Raw genomic sequence first — 18,110 nt, 5'->3', positions numbered from 1 at the left:
TCGGGAGACACAATGACAGTCTGCATCTTTCCTTTTTCAGATACAAAGTCATGAAGAACTGGGGAGTGATCGGTGGAATTGCTGCTGCTCTTGCAGCAGGAATATATGTTATCTGGGGTCCCATTACAGAGAGGAAGAAGCGGAGAAAAGGTAGGGACAGGGCTGTGGAGCCTCTTTTGTCTGCTTGAGTAGTTGGTTGTCTCTTTAAAGTAAGGTCTGTGTCTATGAAGTGGAACTTCCCACCCTGGGGGAAGGCTCTGTTTTACACTTGATTTTAAGACATGCTTTGTGTTGGCCTGGGGACTCACGCCTGTAATTCTAGCTCTTGGGATGCCTGACAGGGTGACCTAAGCCAGACCCCCTCCCAAGGAGGGGGGTGTAAAAAGGCTGGCCTTGTCATTATGTCCCAAGTGGCTCAATTGTTGTTATTAATGTGTGATTGTGTTTTCAGTCCTGCAGCTGACTGATTACATCACAGCAGTGGTTTCTCTAAGAGACAGGAGGGGAGGGGAGAGGGGAGCCAGGAGGACGGTTGTGGAGAAGCTCACTGTGTGCTTTCATGGGTGTTCTCACATTAAAGAGTTTCTCAACACTTACGTCAGCACACCGAGGTAGAGACCAACCTGGGCTCTGTGTACTGAGTTCCCGAGTTTTGGCAGAAGAGGAAGAGGCATCCTGGGAGTTGGAGCTGCTGTCTCTGCAGGGAGACTGACTGGTGTCTTTTTCGGTCACTGTGGGAAGAACAAAAGCCTTGTCCCAGGAGGCAGAGCTGTTGTGAGGCCCTGTTCTCTTACTAAAGGAGACAGAGTCCAGGAGAGCATGAGGGCAAGGAAGAAGGCGTGGCTGCTGCTCTTGTCTGTTTCATATCTGGGCCAGGCACCTGGAAGGGTTTCAGAGGGAACACAGGGCAGCCCTGCCCTGTGGCTCAGTCTGCAGTATAATATGCCCAGTGCCCAGGCTCACTCAGGGTGGAATCCCGACTGAGGGCTCCCATGCAGAGACGGGAGCTCCAGAAGGGAGAGGAAAGAGGGCCTCTCCAGGTGATGATGTATGGTCGTCTTCCTTCCCTGCTCTCCTTAGGGCTTGTGCCTGGCCTTGTCAACTTGGGGAACACCTGCTTCATGAACTCCCTGCTGCAGGGTTTGTCTGCCTGCCCCGCGTTTGTCAAGTGGCTGGAGGAGTTTACCACCCAGTACTCCAGGGACCAGCAGGGGCCGCACACACACCAGTGCCTGTCCTTGACACTGCTGAGCCTCCTGAAAGGTACTGGGGACGTGAGGGCGGGCATCCTCAGGGTCTGGCTGACAGAAGAAAGGCTGAGGAGCCACTTGGTAGGAAAACACGTAGTGGGGGACACATCCCGAGAACCTAAGAGAGACGGTCAGATTTGAACCTAAGAGAGACGGTCAGATTTGGAAAAGAGTTGTATGTATTGCGTGTGCGCACAGCACACACAGGGAGGTCAGGACAACTTTGGTTCTCTTCTACCGTCTGGTCCTGGGAACCGAACTCAGGGTGTGAGGTTGGGGGCAGGTGCCTTTACCTACAGAGCCCTCTCACCAGCTACTTTTTTTCTTTTTAATTAAAAATGGCACCATCTATTTAAAAATACTTTGAATATAAAATCAATTTTTAAAAGAAAAAAAATCTGCTGCCATACAAGCACTTCAGCTGTAAGTTTCAAAAGAAGTGAGTGCTTGGCCCATGAAATAAGATTGTCCACAAAAACACCAATAAAGGTCCTTGGCTTTGTTTCTTTTTGCCTGTAAGAAAAGACGAAAAAGCCAATCCAGGGCCAGGCAGCCGTTAGCTGGGGCGGGGGGTTGGGGGGGGACTGCCACTGCAGTGTGAGTGGCTTGACCTTTCCTGAGGGAGCTTTAGCAGCTCACGGTGAGCCCATGCAGTGTGGCCAGTGCTGCCAGGCCTGGAAATCTCACTGCGGAAGCCAGGCCTGGAAATCTCACTGCGGAAGTCTTTCTCGGCATCGTTAGTCGCGGGGGAGGATATGGGGATTTATTTTATTTCTTTATTTTTAAAGATTTGTTTGTGATGTACAAGTACACTGTCACTCTCTCCAGACACCATAAGAGAACATCAGAGCTCATTACAGATGGTTGTGAGCCACCATGTGGTTGCTGGGAATTGAACTCAGGACCTCTGGAAGAGTAGTCAGGTGCTCTTAACTGCTGAGCCATCTCTCCAACCCCTAGCCAGTACTCTTTTTTTTTTTTTTTCTTTTTTTCGGAGCTGGGGACCGAACCCAGGGCCTTGCGCTTGCTAGGCAAGCGCTCTACCACTGAGCTAAATCCCCAACCCCCCTAGCCAGTACTCTTAATTAACTACAATCTCTCCACGCTTTTACCAGATTGTTATCTTTTCGTTTGGCATGATTTCCAGTGGGGATGTGAGTGCCTCACAGGTAACAGCCACTCTCCAGGAGAAGGGCTTAGACAGAGGTAGACTCAGTGCTGTCTGGTTACCGAGCGTTAGCACCTGTTAATAATAACCAAGCCACCTGCTGCCTTCCGAATCAGCTCTTACCACTCTCACGGTCAGGACCAAGGGACTGAGCAGGCCCAGACGGTAAAGCGCCTGCTGCTCAAGCCCGTGGACCAGCCAGCGCCTGGATCCCCAGCGCCGATAAAAGCCCCAGACAACACACCTACACACGTGTGTGTGAGGTGGCCCTCCACAGACACACACCTACACATGTGTGTGTGAGGTGGCCCTCCACAGACACACACCTACACACGTGTGTGTGAGGTGGTCCTCCACAGAAACATGCATACACATACACATGAGGTATTTTTCTGGTGTTGGCATTTTCCTGATCGAGTGACCGCTGCATCTCTCAGTCTTTCTGTTGGCTGTCGGTTTAGGAGAAATGGCCACTCAGGGCTCTGTGTTTGAGTTGAGTTGTTGGGGCTTTGTGTTGTTAGTGTATAGGGGTGTTTTTATTAGAACTTTCTTCTTTTGAAAATGGATGTGGATATATATGTATAGATGTGTGGTGTAATGGAGGCCAGAAGAGGGCCTGGGGTTCCCTGGAGCTGGACTCATGGGCGGTTGTGAGCTGCCTGAGGGAACTTGAGTGGAAAGAGCAGCAGGCACTCTGAGCTGCTGGGCGGCCTCTGCAGCCCCGGCGCCTGTGCAGCTCAGTGGTGCCTGTAGTCCAGGTTGTAGCAAGTGTCACAGCATGGGGCCGTCTGTGCACAGAAGTACGTCTCTTTGGGAAGCATGGCAGAGCTGTCCTGTTGGTGGCAGGTTGGGAAGCTGTGAGTGACCGTGCCAGACTGCTGGTGGTGTTTGAGGCCAACATGTTCACCACAGGCTGCTGAGGTAGCTCCTCCCTGCCCACAGTTCCGGTCATGTCAGACAGCTCAGGTGGAGCTGCAGTGGGGGAAGGAGGTGGGCAGTGTTCCCACCTCTGGGTCAGAGCCTTAATGTGGGGACTCTCACATGCTTCGACTGCAGACCAGGGCCAGGAAGGGCCTGGCCTGTGTTATGTGTGGATTGCTGAAGCCGACCCTGAGAGGGCTGACCCTCCTTTATTTCCTACTTGAGCAGCATTGGGCTCCTGCACTGTGGTCTGAATGGCAGTTACAGTCTGTGGCCTGTTCCCTGGTTGGTTGGTTTGTTTGTCTGTCTGTTTGAGACAAGTCTCACCATGTAGCCTTGGCTGTCCTGGAGTTCACTCTGTAGCCCAGGCTGGCCTCAGACTCAAAGGGACCCTCCTGCCTCTGCCTCCTGAGTGCTGGGATTAAAGCTGTGCAGCCCCACACCCATCTTAGTGTGTTTATGTGTTTGTGTGCATCTCCTTGGAGGCCATGAGACGGCAGCAGAGCCACCTGATGCTGGTGCTGGACTCTGAGCTCCAGGCCTCATGACGAGCACTGTGGGTCGGGCGGGGCTGCCTGTCCTGCTAGTGACGCTTCTCAGCACCCAGCTCAGCCTGTGGCCGCTTCTGCGCTTCAGCCACAGAGCGGAGTGGTTGGGACAGCACTGCCCTCAGGGAAAAGGGCCTGACCATTGGTGTACATAGACCCGTGAATCCTTAGTGGACCCACCTTTATCTTTTTATAATTTGTTATCCATTGTTATTTGGGAAGGCATCTTGTGCTGTTGCCAGGATTGGTCCCACATTCCTGGAGTCAGGAAAGCTTTGAAGCCCAGCATCCTCAGTAGCTGGGCTATGGCCCGTGCACTATGCACACAGGCAGGAGTGAAGGCTAGGAAGCCATGTGGAGCCCCAGGAGAGGCGGGGCATGCTGGGCGGGAGTCACCCTGTGGTGAGTGCTTTTCAGCCTTGAGAATTATCGGTTCAGACCATACTCAACTGACTTACAACGTCCTCTTTATCAGATGGTAATCGTAGCTTTCCGACATCTGAGATTCATCCAACAAACATGGCATGCAGACTCCGCAGTGTGTGAGGCTCCAAGAGTGCGAGGGAGCTGCAGTGTCGTGTGCTGTCCCCTACCCACATGCGGCCCTTTCTTATGCTCTGACTGAGTTGTCTTTCTCTCTTGTACCCAGCTCTGTCCTGCCAAGAAGTCACTGAGGAAGAGGTCTTGGACGCCAGCTGCCTGCTGGACGTCCTGAGAATGTACCGGTGGCAGATCTCGTCCTTTGAGGAGCAGGTGAGCACCCCAACAGCAGGCTGAGCTGGTGCCACCTTTAACCTAGGGACAAGTGGTGTGGGCACAGTGTGCAGGGCTGTGTGCACGTGCTGCAGGGATCAAGCCCAGGACCTTGACTATGCTAGGCATGTCTTCTCCCTGTTAGAACTCCTGGTGGAGCTGAGGGCCAGTGTCTCACTGCTGTCCTGATAAAGAGGACACAACACTTGGTGGGTGGACGCTGGCACTGGGCATTAATCGGTGGCCAAAGGGAAAAGCTTCTGGCTTTGCACTGACTGCACTCAGGTCCTGAGAGAACCAGGTTTGTGTGAGACCCTCTTTCAGGCCTCACAGTTGCCTCGAAAGATCCATCTTCAGAAGTGGTTAAACTGTCCCCAGACCTCCAGGTGGTGTCCCTCACACCTTCATTCCAAACCCTCTGCCCTGCCACCCTCCTGGTCCTGGCCACTGTTGCCCTGAGCCACTTGGAGACCAGGACACCAGACCTAGGCCTGGGGTGAGGTGCTCCAGGTCCCCAGCTCCCACACATCCTCCCCAGCTGCACTGCCAAGCCTCTGTGTATCCTGCCACCATCCCAACACTGAACTGGGGCAGGGAGGCAGCCCTTCTGAGACTACACACGGATTTGTTCCTTGTTCCTTGCTGATCTGAAGCCCTGTGGCGCGTTTCCAACATGAAGTGGGTGATGCCTGTCTCTGAAGGTTTACTCGCTGGCTGCACTTGTGAGCTAGGATGTGTCTCCATCCAACTGGAAATGACCCCCGGCTACTGTTCTGACTCTGCTCTTTCCTGTGTCTCAGCAGAGACTGGCTCCAAGGTCACGGTTACTTTTTCTAAGTCCCACCCTTCTGTCAAAGGACAACTTATGCCAAGTGACCCTTGGGACCATTTCCCAGATGATCAGTGCACAGCAGTGTGTGGGCCAGCAGTGGTGCAGCCACGGGGGCTGGGGGAGAGGAGGCAGCATCTGTGTGGTTCTCTTGCTCTTCAGCAGGCAGTGTCTGCTCTCGGCCTTCCCACCATCTCCTCATCTAGTCGGTCAGAGCCAGCTCACACTGGCGGGCAGTCCACTCTGTCTAAACCAGGAGCTGTAGGAGATGCACTGGGTTCAGTCACTCATGATTGTTAGCTGGTTGCACCCCCATGACAGCCAGTAAGGAGTAAGGGTGAGGATGGGAGCACAGACTCAGGAGCAGTGACTTCCCTGTCGCCTGCCGTGTTGGCAGCACTGAAGCGCACACTCGGCTCTTGCGGTAATTTTTTACCCCAATAAGCCAGTATAAAAATCACACAACCAGTTATTATATTTATAAGCTATATGCCTAGGTCGGGCAGCTCTAACACTACACTATTCTGTTCCCAGCTATGAGAGTCCTTGCTACTTGTATCGTCTCTAGGCCATGAGGTTCTGCTCCATCTCCCTTCTACCTCCTCTCCTCTCTCTGAGACCTCCAGTCCCACTTTTCTCCTCCTCTGCCTTTATTTGACGGGTCAGAGTGGGAGAAGTTTCCGTGAGATCACCTGAGTAAGAGATCTCCTCCTGGGGGCAGCCCCTCTTGAGGAAACAGAGTTAACCTCACAATACAACAGTACCAGGGCACCCATAGCACCCAACCTCCACCTTCCTCACAGCCCAGGGAGCTCGCAGACCGGCTCTCGGCTGTTCTACCTGACAGGGCTAAGCTGTGTGTGTACCGTTGGCTAACGGTGATCGCCCACACCTGCCTCTGGGCAAGCACGGGCAGCCCAACAGGGTGCCTATGGGAGCTATGGGGCTGTGTGGAGCTCAGAGTCAGCCCGTGCTGCGAGATGCATGCACATCTTCATGAGATGCAGTTTCCACATGAACAGTACGGAGACGCCTGGGATGCCCCTCAGTCAGATGCTAGCGCACATGCCCAAGGGTCCCACCCCAGTACTGCAGGGTACACTAAATTGAAACGTAAAGATTATGAAATAGTGCCCTGGTTTGCTGTGACCTCTGCTTGAACCTAGTCAAACACCATGGCCAAAGGCAAGCTGGGAGGGAAGGGTTAATTCTCACACTTCCACATCACAAATCTGTCGCTGAGGGAGGTCAGGACAGGAACTCACACTCACACGGGGTGGAACCTGGAGGCAGGAGCTGATGCAGAGACCATGGAGGGTGCTGCTTGCTGGCTTGTTCCCCATGGCATGCTCAGCCTGCTTTCTTACAGAACCCAGGACCACCAGCCCAGGGGTGGCTCTACCCACAATGGGCTGGGCTCTCTAACATCAATCACTAATTAAGAAGATGCCCTACAGGATCTTCTGGAGACATTTTCTCAATTAAGGTTTCCTCCTCTTAGATGATTCTAGCCAGCAAAGAAGAGAAGTATTGTCATCATGATTGGCAGCTAAGGAAAGGGGCAGGGGCTGGGGCTGCTGCAGGGACCCAGCCCAGAATGGCATAGCTCAAGTCTGGCCTAGGCAGGGACTGAAGAGGTTTGGAGCTCGGGATGTGTTTAGGAGCTGGAGCCTTGGGGAGGAGGGGGGCAAGCCTGGGAATCTTGGGAACGTGGAGTCCCCATTCTGCTCTAGAAGGAAAGACTTGTGCACAGGTGCGGTGGGGTCAGAGGCTGGCTGTGGACCTTGCAGAAGCTCAGAAGCTGGGTTAGCCGTGTGTCCAGGGCTTGTCTGGCATGCACATGGCCTGGCTTTTCTCACCAGCACTGGATAGCCACAGAGAAAACTGACAGATCTGATTACCATGGACTGAAGCTAAGCTCAAATACAGGATCTGCTCCCTTTTTAAAAAAGATTTAATTTGAATATACTGTAGCTGTCTTCAGACACACCAGAAAAGGGCGTCTGATCTCCATTACAGATGGTTGTGAGCCACCATGTATTGCTGGGAATTGAACTCAGGACCTCTGGAAGAGCAGCCAGTGCTCTTAACCACTGAGCCATCTCTCCAGTCTGGGATCTGCTTTTACCAGTTTAAAAATCGCTCTGGTGCCCACATGGTGAGATCCAGGATGGGATCAAAGGCTGCACTGCCCGGCCTGAGAGAGAGAGAGAAGGAGCCATGGAGCAGCTGCAGCTTTGGGGAGGAGGTCTCTCCAGTTGGTCCTTAGAGGCACATCCTACCATGGATCTCAGCAGTGACACTGGTGAATGCAGTCCAAGAATTGCAAGCAGAGTCAAGCAGGACTTCGTACATTCACATGCTTAGAGTCCCTCACAGAAGCTATGGTGCTTTGAACATACTTGGCTGATGGGAAGTGGCACTATTAGGAGGTGTGGCCTTATTAGAGGAGGTGTGGTTTTGTTAGAGGGAGGTGTGGCCTTGTTAGAGGGAGTATTGTCACTGCGAAGGTAAATTTTGAGGTTTCCTAGTGCTCATGATCCACCCACTGCAGAAGGAAAAGTTTCCTGTTGCTGCCTTTGGATCAAGATGTAGAGCTCTTGGCTATTCAGCACCATGTCTGCCTGAACACTGCCATGCTTCCTGTGATGGTAATGGACCAACCCTCTAAAGCTGTAAGCCAGCTCCAATTGAATGTTTTCTTTTATAAGAGTTATCTTGGTCATGGTGTCTCTTCACAGCAATGAAACCCTAAGTAAGACAGAAATTGGTATCAGGAGTGGGATATCCAAAGCAACTTCAACTTATGGCTTGTTCCAACGTCTGGTATAATTAGCCAGCACCAGGCAGATGCATGCCATGACTACTAGATCAAACACCAAAACAGGATTCCTGACAAGCAGACTATAGTGCTGGCATATGACGACATTGCCAATTCTGAAGAAAGTCCCACTTCAGGATTGTGATCAACCAGCCCAACAGCACAGCTGCAGACAAGGGAGTCTTGAAGGGTTACACTGGAGAGGATAGAACTCAGAGAATTTCCTCAGTGTGGTGAGAGGCAACGCAGAAGCGATGAAGGGAAAAGGGTCTGGAAAAGTCCTGAGACATGGTCCCTAGAGTTGTGTGTTCTTGTTGACTGACCAAGGAGCCACTGGAACCCTGGAGTTTCCTAGAGATGGTCTTCATGCCAAGGATCTGAACAAGACTCTTGGCTACATGCATGAACACAGAACGTACTACAAGATGGGGTTGTATGTTGGAGTATGTGGTCTGGCTCCATGATGAACCACCCGAATGAAGTCAGTGTTTATACAACTACTGCGGCCAAAAAGAGTCATCTTAGGCCTGCTGTTATGGCGAGGACAGGAGCATATACCCGGGTGACTGGCCTAACATCAATGGATGGGAGACTCCAACATGGAGGATCTAAAGAGACCCTTCCTAAGCAGTGCCACCGGGTCAAGCCCCACAGCAGCACCCGCCACATCATGCAGTGGGGAACTAACCTATCCCACCATGAAAATTATGGTTTCAGGGCATGAAGCACAGACCGAGTTCCCCAGCTTTCTGCCCTCAGCCCAGAGGTGCTCCTGGCCGTCCCGCCATGACTTGAGGCGATCCCATCGTTTCATCAGAAGATCCAGAGGCTTCTGAGTGCCAGGCACAACACTGAAGTCCGTGCACAAGATTCCCTCCTCGCTGGCAGGATTTGGGGATACTGCTGGGAGACTTCTGTCGGAGAGAGCACAGCCTGCCACCAGAAGGCTGTGACACACTTCCTGTAATAAGAACACTACTCCTCCAGTTGGCCACACCTCTGCTCTTCCCATGGGTCAAGCACATTTAAAGCACCCCAGAAGCCAGCAGGCAGGCAGAGCACTGTGGGCCCCGCCAGTGGGTGAAGAGATGGGGCAGACTTCCCAGGGCTTCACCTGCCCACCCACTAAGCTGCACCTTCAGCCAAATAACAGATGGTTTTGTTTTTTAAGATTTATTTTTCTTTTATGTGTTTGGTGTTTTGCCTGATGTCCACCGCCTGTGCTGGGCCTGGTGTCCACAGGGACCACAAAAGAGCCTTGGATCCTGTGAAGCTGGGGTTACAGCAGTTGTGAGCCACCATGTGGGTGCTGGGAACCAAACCCAGGTCCTCTGCAAGAGCAGCAGTGCTCTTATCCACCCAGCCATCTCTCCAGCCCCACAAACAAAATTTTTTGATAGTGCAATCCAGCCAGCCCTTAGAAGGAAGTGTGTGGGGTACCCTCAGCTGCTGCGCTGTGGGTGAGCTCAGGGGAATGCTTGTTCCACTGTGTGCAGCGCCTCAGGAGCAAACCAGCCGTGACTGCTTTCCTTCACAGGAGCTGTCGGGTTACCAGGGGCAGAAGGGAGGATGGAGGAGCAGGAGCCGGGTGGACGGTTACTGCGCAGTGGGCCTGGGTCTCAGCCAGGGGTTGATGGTCACACAAGGGGCTGGATATTCTCAGTGCTACTGCTGTACGCCCAAGAAGGTCAAGGCATTTGATTTTGTGCTGCGGTCATCCTGCCTGTTTTTCAAAGCCAGCCCCTGCTGGAGTTGGGGGCTGGTCTCCTTCAGTTATTGGGACTCACGGGAAACAGAGAGCAGACTGCCCTGTAAGGGTTGGTCTGTCTGCTGCCCATGGCCGGGCTTCTGACCCTGGCCCTGCCTCGGGAACCTGTCTTCAGGAAGCTTTGTCCTTTGACAGGATGCTCACGAACTGTTCCATGTCATCACCTCATCCCTGGAGGACGAGCGGGACCGCCAGCCTCGGGTCACCCACTTGTTTGATGTGCACTCCCTGGAGGTAACGCCTCAGTGTGTCTGTCAGTCTGTGCACAATCAGTAAGGATAGAGCATGTGGCCTGTGTCAGTGAGTGTGTGTGCTCAGTAAGTGTAGGGCACACAGTCTGTGTCAGTGTGTGTGTGTGCTCAGTAAGTGTAGGGCACACAGTCTGTGTCAGTGTGTGCACACTCATAAGTGTAGGACACAGTCTGTGTCAGTGTGTGCACACTCATAAGTGTAGAACACAGTCTGTGTCAGTGTGTGCACACTAACTATAGGACACACAGTCTGTGTCAGTGTGTGTGCACACTCAGTAAGGATAGGGCACGCAGCCTGTGTCAGTGTGTGTGTGTGCTCAGTAAGTGTAGGGCACGCAGCCTGTGTCAGTGTGTGTGTGTGCTCAGTAAGTGTAGGGCACGCAGCCTGTGTCAGTGTGTGCACACTCATAAGTGTAGGACACAGTCTGTGTCAGTGTGTGCACACTCATAAGTGTAGGACACAGTCTGTGTCAGTGTGTGCACACTAACTATAGGACACACAGTCTGTGTCAGTGTGTGTGCACACTCAGTAAGGATAGGGCACGCAGCCTGTGTCAGTATGTGCACACTCATAAGTGTAGGACACAGTCTGTGTCAGTGTGTGCACACTAACTATAGGACACACAGTCTGTGTCAGTGTGTGTGTGTGCTCAGTAAGTGTAGGTCACACAGTCTGTGTCAGTGTGTGTGTGTGCTCAGTAAGTGTAAGGCACACAGCCTGTGTCAGTGTGTGTGTGTGCTCAGTAAGTGTAGGACACACAGTCTGTGTCAGTGTGTGTGTGTGCTCAGTAAGTGTAGGTCACACAGTCTGTGTCAGTGTGTGTGTGTGTGCTCAGTAAGTGTAGGACACACAATCTGTGTCAGTGTGTGTGTGTGCTCAGTAAGTGTAGGGCACACAGTCTGTGTCAGTGTGTGCACACTCAGTAAGGATAGGGCACGCAGCCTGTGTCAGTATGTGCACACTCATAAGTGTAGGACACAGTCTGTGTCAGTGTGTGCACACTCATAAGTGTAGGACACAGTCTGTCAGTATGTGCACACTCATAAGTGTAGGACACAGTCTGTCAGTGTGTGCACACTCATAAGTGTAGGACACAGTCTGTCAGTATGTGCACACTCATAAGTGTGGCACACAGTCTGTGTCAGTGTGTGTGTGTGCACACTCAGTAAGGATAGGGCACGCAGCCTGTGTCACTATCGGACACACAGTCTTTGTAGGGCCTAGATTAGCGTAAGACCCAGTAACCAGGAGGCCGTGGCTGGCAGAGCCTAAGCTACGCACTCCTGCTGTCGTGATTGCTGGAAGCAGCAGCCTCTTTAAGAGGATTCGCTGCTGCAGCCTGGGTTGTCTTTGAGGAGGGGAGTCGGCCTGGTTCTCTGAGTGAATACTCATCTCCTGGGACAGCATAATATTAGGGCAGTGATAAGCGTTGTCTGGCAATAGGGGAGGAAGTACCCCAAAGCGAGGAAATGTGGTTTTGTGACCTCCATAAAGGAACTCAGCAGAAGCCAGCCAGGAGGCGGGTGAGCGCCGCTTCGGAATGCTGGGCTGTGGGAAATGTTGGCTTTGACAGTGCTGCTGGCCCAGGAGCTTGTGAGATTCCCGGGTGGTGAGGGTGGTTAAAGGGCTGCCGTCAGGTTTTCAATCTCACTCTCTTTTCCCTACAGCAGCAGTCAGAAATGGCTCCCAGACAAGTCACCTGCCACACGAGAGGTAGGGTTGCTTTCCATTGATAAAATGTGCATTTAAGGAAGTGAATGAAAGCAAAAAGTGTGCCTTTCAGATAGGACGGCTCTGCACCCGCCTCTGCCGGCTGTGTCCCGCTGCGGCTGTGCTGGACCTCCATGCTTCAGAGGGCCATAGCTCTCTTGAGAAATCTGTATTTTCTCAAGATTTGAAGTCAGCACAGCCTCTGGGGGCACTTACCCATTTCTACCAATTACGGTTACAGACCAAGTGTGGGCCCAACAATTGAGGGGCTGAGGCAGGAGGATTTGCTGTGTCTTTAAGGCTAACCTAGGCTACATAGTTCCAGGTCAGCCTGGACTATAGCATAAGATGATATTTCTGTGTCTCAGAAAGAGACATTGGGAGAGATGAAGTGAGTTTCCTGGTCACATGACTAATAAGCAGGCTCAGGACATCACTCAGGGCTGCCTGCCTGTAGAGAAAGCGTTTCCCATGAGCATGTTGTCCACCAGCCCCGTGCTAAGCAAGGAGCAGCCCCGTTCTCCAGAACTCACGTATTTAGGGTGTTTCCCCAGCTCCCCTCACTTTCTGGAGCCTGTGCCTCTTGCTGCCCTCTCTAACAGTGGGCAAGCGTCTGCACCTTACATAGCACGGTCTGCCCAAGGAAGGCCCTCGCCGCTTGTTAGGAACATTTTCCTAGAGGAGAAGCATCTGCTCTGTTGTGTGCAGGAGGGTGGGGTGGGGTGGGCCTGGGTGACAGGGTGTGTCAAAGGTGCTTTGCATTCTAGGGTCCCCTCACCCCACGACCAATCCCTGGAAGTCTCAGCACCCCTTCCATGGGAGGCTCAGCAGTAACATGGTGTGCAAGCACTGTGAGCACCAGGTAAGCGGCTGCCCTCCTGTCCTGCCACTCCCAGGGGACTGCTTCCGTCAGGATGCAGGAAGGGGCCTGGAGTGCAGGCTGGCCTCTGGGTGGGGAGGGAGGGACGGTGCTGGGGGCAGCATAGCTGCTGTCAGATGCCAGATTTCAGGTCCTAGGTCTGTGTGTCTGTCTGCTCGTGGTGGGCACAGCAGATTTGAGGTGTAGGAGGAACTTGGCTTCGCATTTGAGTGTTCTAACATTTTCTGTGGAAAAATCTCCAAACAGCGCAGAGATGTTACAACTTTTAGGCAGTTTTAGGACATTTTGACACACCGCACACATGAGCATTCTCTCCTGAACACCGCACGATCACTCGTCCAGTTTCTACCTGCTGGGTTACAGGGTCAGGACGGTTGGGCCTTCGCTTTTGGGGTGCGTGCACCAGCACCTCCTGCTCTTTAGGACCTGGCACTGCTGTGTCCCATGGCCCTGACAAGTGTCCTTGTTCACTGCCAGTTGAGGGGCGTTTACGTTGTCTCCACCCTGGGGTTTTTGTGGGGATGTGTTCTTGAGTGAGTGAGTGAGTGAATGAATGAATGAATGAATGAATGAATGAATGAATATGCCTAGGAACTGGCAGCTGCCACATGTAGGTACCCTGATTCAATCTTTTTGTTTTTTTGTTTGTTTGTTTGTTTTTTTCCGGAGCCGAGGACTGAACCCAGGGCCTTGCACTTGCTAGGCAAGAGCTCTACCACTGAGCTAAATCCCCAACCCTCTGATTCAATCTTTTGAGGAGCTTCCCCATAATTCTCCAGAGCAGCCACACCGTTCCACATGGGTGCCCAAGGCCTCGAGTGCTGTCCTGTCTGACTCCTGACTCTCGCCTTCCCTGCCGTTGTATAGTTCAACCCTCACTGCAGGATTTTGCCTGCTTCACTGGGAATAACTAACAAGCAAACTTCACAGAGACGTGCAGAGTATGGAGTGGTGGTTTGAGATGTACTCCAGTGACTACCACGGTCAGGCCAGGCATCTTCTGGCTCTTGTGTGCGAGTGGTGACAACACTTGTCAGGTTCCCTTAGTGTGTAAGTGGTGACAACTCAGGTTCCCTTAGTGTGTGAATGTTGACAACTCGTCAAGCGCCCTTCAGTGAGTTTCAAGTGTGCTTTGTTTAAGGCAGTCACCATGCTGGCCGCCAGATCCCTGAGGGTACCTCCCCATCCTGCCTTCCACCTCGAAAGTCACCAGTCTGTGTCCTTAAGCGAGGTCACGAGGGAGTTATTGTTTAGGGCGTGCCCCAGGCTCATCTGTGTGGTCAGAATGCACAGTGCTGCCTGCTCGAGTGTCCATCGTGCACACATTTCCTTCCCTTTCCTGTGGTGAGTGCTGAGCTTGCTTCTGTGCCTTGGGTTTTGTGCAAGCGCTGCTGTGCGCATGGAGCCACAGCGTCTGTGCAGGGCTGAGCTTGTCTACTCTTCCCTCACACCCGAAAGAGGATTGAATCGAGCCTGTGCTGACTCTGTTGGTTGGTTGGTTGGCTCAAACAGACTATCACTGTTGTAGTCCAGGCTGTCCAGATACTCAATCCTTCTGCCTTCAGCGTCCCAAGGTCTGGGACTGCAGGTGACCAGACAATTCTAGTTGTAAGTTTTTGAAGAGTCTCCATTCTGATTTCCACGGTGGCTGCCCAGTTCCTAGCACAACGAAGCAGAGTTGCTTTTCTCCAGCCTTTGCCAGCATATCTTGTCTTTGTCCATGGCATGGTCATGGGGGACAAATGTAAACCTTGAGCGCCACTTGTTTCTTGAGATGTGGTCTCTTAGTGATCTGGAATTTACTAAGTTGGCTAAGCTGCCAGGCAGTGAGCGCTAGGGGCCTCAGGTTCATCTGTGCCTGTCTCCACCTTCAGGCTTCTAGTGTTGTGTGTGTGCATGCACATGCGTGTGTGTGTGTGTGTGTGTGTGTGTGTGTGTTACCATGCCTGGCTTTTTTTTTTTTTTTTTTTTTTTTTTAATGTAGGTTCTGGGGATCAAACTCAGGTCCCTTATGCTTACAAGGTAAGCCCTGACCACTGAGCCGTCCTGCAGACACCTTTTTGTCCTTTGTAACGCCCGTCTGCCCCTGGCTGGGCTTCTTGGAATAATGGTTTTTTGAGTCCTTTGCTGATCTGCTTGTCTGCCTTCAGTTCCTCTGTCTCTCCCTGCCTGTTTCCTTTCCTCCCTCCGTACCTCTCTCTTTTCATATCTGTCTCCTTCCCTTCCTTCTTTTCCTTTTTGGTTGTTTTTGGAGCAGGGTATCATGTAGCCCAGGCTAACCTCCGAACTGCTCCTCCTGCCTCGGGAGCCCTTCCAGGTATGAGTGTCACAGGTGTTGGTCTTTTGGGGGCGTGCGTGCTGCTGATTTATGTGTTTTGTGTATTTGGATCTTACCCACCAGGCCTGTGGTTTGCAGAGGCTTCTCTTGCTCTTAGGCACCGTGTTGTATAGCGTTCTCCGCTGCCTTGTGTTGATTGACATCACCTGTGGCTAACACGTTACCCTTTGTGAGAAGTAAGGTTCATATATGATAGTCCCTGCTATGTCCTGGCCACTCGCCTCTGCTCTGCTCTCCCCTTGCGTTTCTTTGTATTTTGAAGCTGTTGCAGGGAGAATTGGAAATGTTGTATTTCCCGCTGTCTCCTGTACATGGGATTGTGGTTAGTTGTTGCTCCGTTTTACATCTTGAGATTTTACAAAATTTATTTCTCACTTTACTTTTCACACTGTGGGGACTAAACCCAGGGTGTGCCCTTGTGAATGCAGGGCCAGCACTGTCCTGAGCCTCTCGTGGAGGCTTCACAGTGGCTAACGTGTACATGGGAGTTCTCTGCCTTCTATGTCTTCTCTCCCTGTCTCTGGCAAGGCCAGCAGCGCAAGGCTGGGTAAGGAGCTGATGGCCACTGTGTCTTCTTTTTTTTTTTAATCTAGGAAACATGTGACGGGTGTTCCCACAGTGGTACTGCTTAGAGTTGTCCCCCGTGTTACACAGTGTTCCTTTCCAGACACAGCAAGGCCACCCGTGCAGACGCTCACACACTCCACTGCGCTTCTGTTTTTTAATGCAGTTTCACTTCTTGGACGCCCACAACTGTGTGATGACTCCCAGGCTTCAGCTGCTCCTGGTTTGGGGCCATCAGTGGATCTGATGGAAATCCTGGTAGTTGGTACCAGTTCCTTAGGATATTGAAAAAAATTCCCAAGCTCCTGGACCGGGTACATACTCTAGGGTGATTTCCTGCTGCTGTTCAATGCCGCTGTGCACTGTGTTCCTCTGCGTTACCGTCTGACTGCGAACCTCACTCCGCCCCATCTGTTGATGCTGAGCTCTCTTTTGATTTTCTGCAATATTTCTTTCAGAGCCCTGTTCGGTTTGACACCTTTGATAGCCTTTCCCTCAGTATTCCAGCTGCTACTTGGGTACGTACTGATCTTGTGGCTTATTTGAATCTGTTCTGGACACCTTTCAGTCCAAAGGGGCCTTGGGTAACCTTTATATGGCTCAGTACTAATTGTCATTGAGATGTGTGACCAGCTAAGCCATTGAGCTCTGATCTAAGGGCCTAGTTGTAGGAGAGAGAAGATAACCATTTATCTCACCAAAGACACATTGACATTTGGACACTTGTGTGTTGTGCACAAATCTTAAACTCTAAGATTGTAGCTCTGTGTGCAGGTGTACATCTCAGCTCTGCTCCTCTCCTGAGCCTGTGTGGTGCCCGGTTCCCGCTACCCCACCCCGCTGAGCCTGTGTGGTGCCCGGTTCCCACTACCCCACCCCGCTGAGCCTGTCAGCAGTGTAGCAGGGACTGACTGCGCCCATGTGTACCTGAAGCCTGAACACTGTAGACACAACCCTGGGAGGCCGTCTGCCCCAGTGCAGCTCTTCTGAGCTGTTCTAACTGCCTGCTCCTGCTCTAGGGGCACCCACTGACACTGGACCACTGCCTTCACCACTTCATCTCATCCGAGTCGGTGCGAGACGTTGTGTGTGACAACTGTACAAAGGTATGCAGTCCTCCTGACACCAGGCACTGCCCTCCCCTGCCTTGGTTTGCAGAGCAGCTACCTGTGATTTTGTTCCCACACGAGGTTTGATTTGCCCACAGTATTTATAGGAACACCTTAAACTCTGGACATGGGTGGAGCTCCCATTCCCCTGTCTGTACTTCTGTCCCATTTGCCTTGTGTCCACCTTTTCACCCGGCCCTGACTTCCTTCTGAATCCAGAAGAAATATAGACATTTAGGGCTGCTGGGGTGCATCCATACCACAGGTGCATCACAAACACACAAAAAAACCAAAAACAAACAAAAACAACAAAACCTGCTCAACCTGCAGGCAGCTCCATTGAAGGGTCGCCTCTATTGCTGGTTTAAATAACTGTGAGTGCGGGTAGTGGCTCCTGAGTCAGGAAGTTCCAGGGACCTTCCTGAGCCTCGCACATCCTTGTGACTTTTCCAGACCTGGGAGCTTCCCTGCACATTCCTGAGGGGGAAGCTGTGGTTTGGAGGAAGTGGAACCTTGGCGAGTTACTGAGCAGGATAGGAGCGATGCTGCTCACAGACGCCCTCTGCTGTCCACGTGCAGGTCTGACTGCTGCTCCACCCGAGGGTCTTCAGGCAGGGCCATAGGTGCTGAAATCCACTCATTGTCCCAGTCCTACTATCAGCAGAAACTGCCTGGTGAATTCCAAGGACCCCAGATACTGAGGCTCTCTCAAGCAGGGAGGTCCAAGACATCTATAATTGTCCCCAGAGGCTATTCGAGTGAGACTCCAGAGGAATCACACCGAATTGAGAGGGAGAGGCGGGCCTAGGGGATCCGCATAGAACTGACTTGGGGGTTTATTGGCTTTGTGAGTGCCTTGCGTGTGTATGTGTGTGCACACGCCCCATGTGCGTGCCTGGTGTCAGGGAGGTCAGAAGAAGGAATTGGCTCTCCTGGAATTGGAGTTATTGCTGGTATAAGCCATGTGGGTGCTGGGAACCAGACCTGGGTCCTCTGCAAACGCCGCAAGTGTTCTCGCTGCTGAGCCACGTATCCAGCCCTCTCTCCACAGAGCTGCTGAGCACTCAGAAAGTTCACATTTCAGTGTTGCGTTTCCTGTCTTCCCTCCATGGTTCCTGGGACTTCCTGATGAGGAGGAATCTGTGAGAACGGACTTCAGCTGAGGGCTGAGCTCACTCCTGGGCTCCTGCAGACACGCT

General features: G+C 52.3%; 1 protein-coding gene and 1 pseudogene across 8 annotated transcripts in view; both read left to right on the top strand.

Moving 5' to 3' along the window:
• Window positions 1-18,110, top strand: part of Usp30 (ubiquitin specific peptidase 30) — a 52,923-nt gene that overhangs the window by 31,265 nt on the left and 3,548 nt on the right. For 4 of the 8 annotated variants that reach the window (XM_087578600.1, XM_087578605.1, XM_087578603.1 and 1 more), the window contains 8 exon segments: window positions 41-150; window positions 1,081-1,263; window positions 4,537-4,640; window positions 10,194-10,292; window positions 11,978-12,023; window positions 12,788-12,882; window positions 16,261-16,320; window positions 16,822-16,908. In XM_087578600.1, coding sequence (XP_087434726.1) covers window positions 41-150; window positions 1,081-1,263; window positions 4,537-4,640; window positions 10,194-10,292; window positions 11,978-12,023; window positions 12,788-12,882; window positions 16,261-16,320; window positions 16,822-16,908 — 784 coding nt within the window. 8 annotated transcript variants of the gene reach the window in all.
• LOC148002369 (legumain pseudogene) lies at window positions 7,753-9,179 on the top strand (annotated as a pseudogene).

Source organism: Rattus norvegicus, chromosome 12 (genome assembly GCF_021556685.1).
Source record: "Rattus norvegicus strain SHRSP/BbbUtx chromosome 12, alternate assembly SHRSP_T2T, whole genome shotgun sequence".
Taxonomy (NCBI): Eukaryota; Metazoa; Chordata; class Mammalia; order Rodentia; family Muridae; genus Rattus; species Rattus norvegicus.
This window is presented reverse-complemented; position numbering and strand designations above follow the sequence as displayed.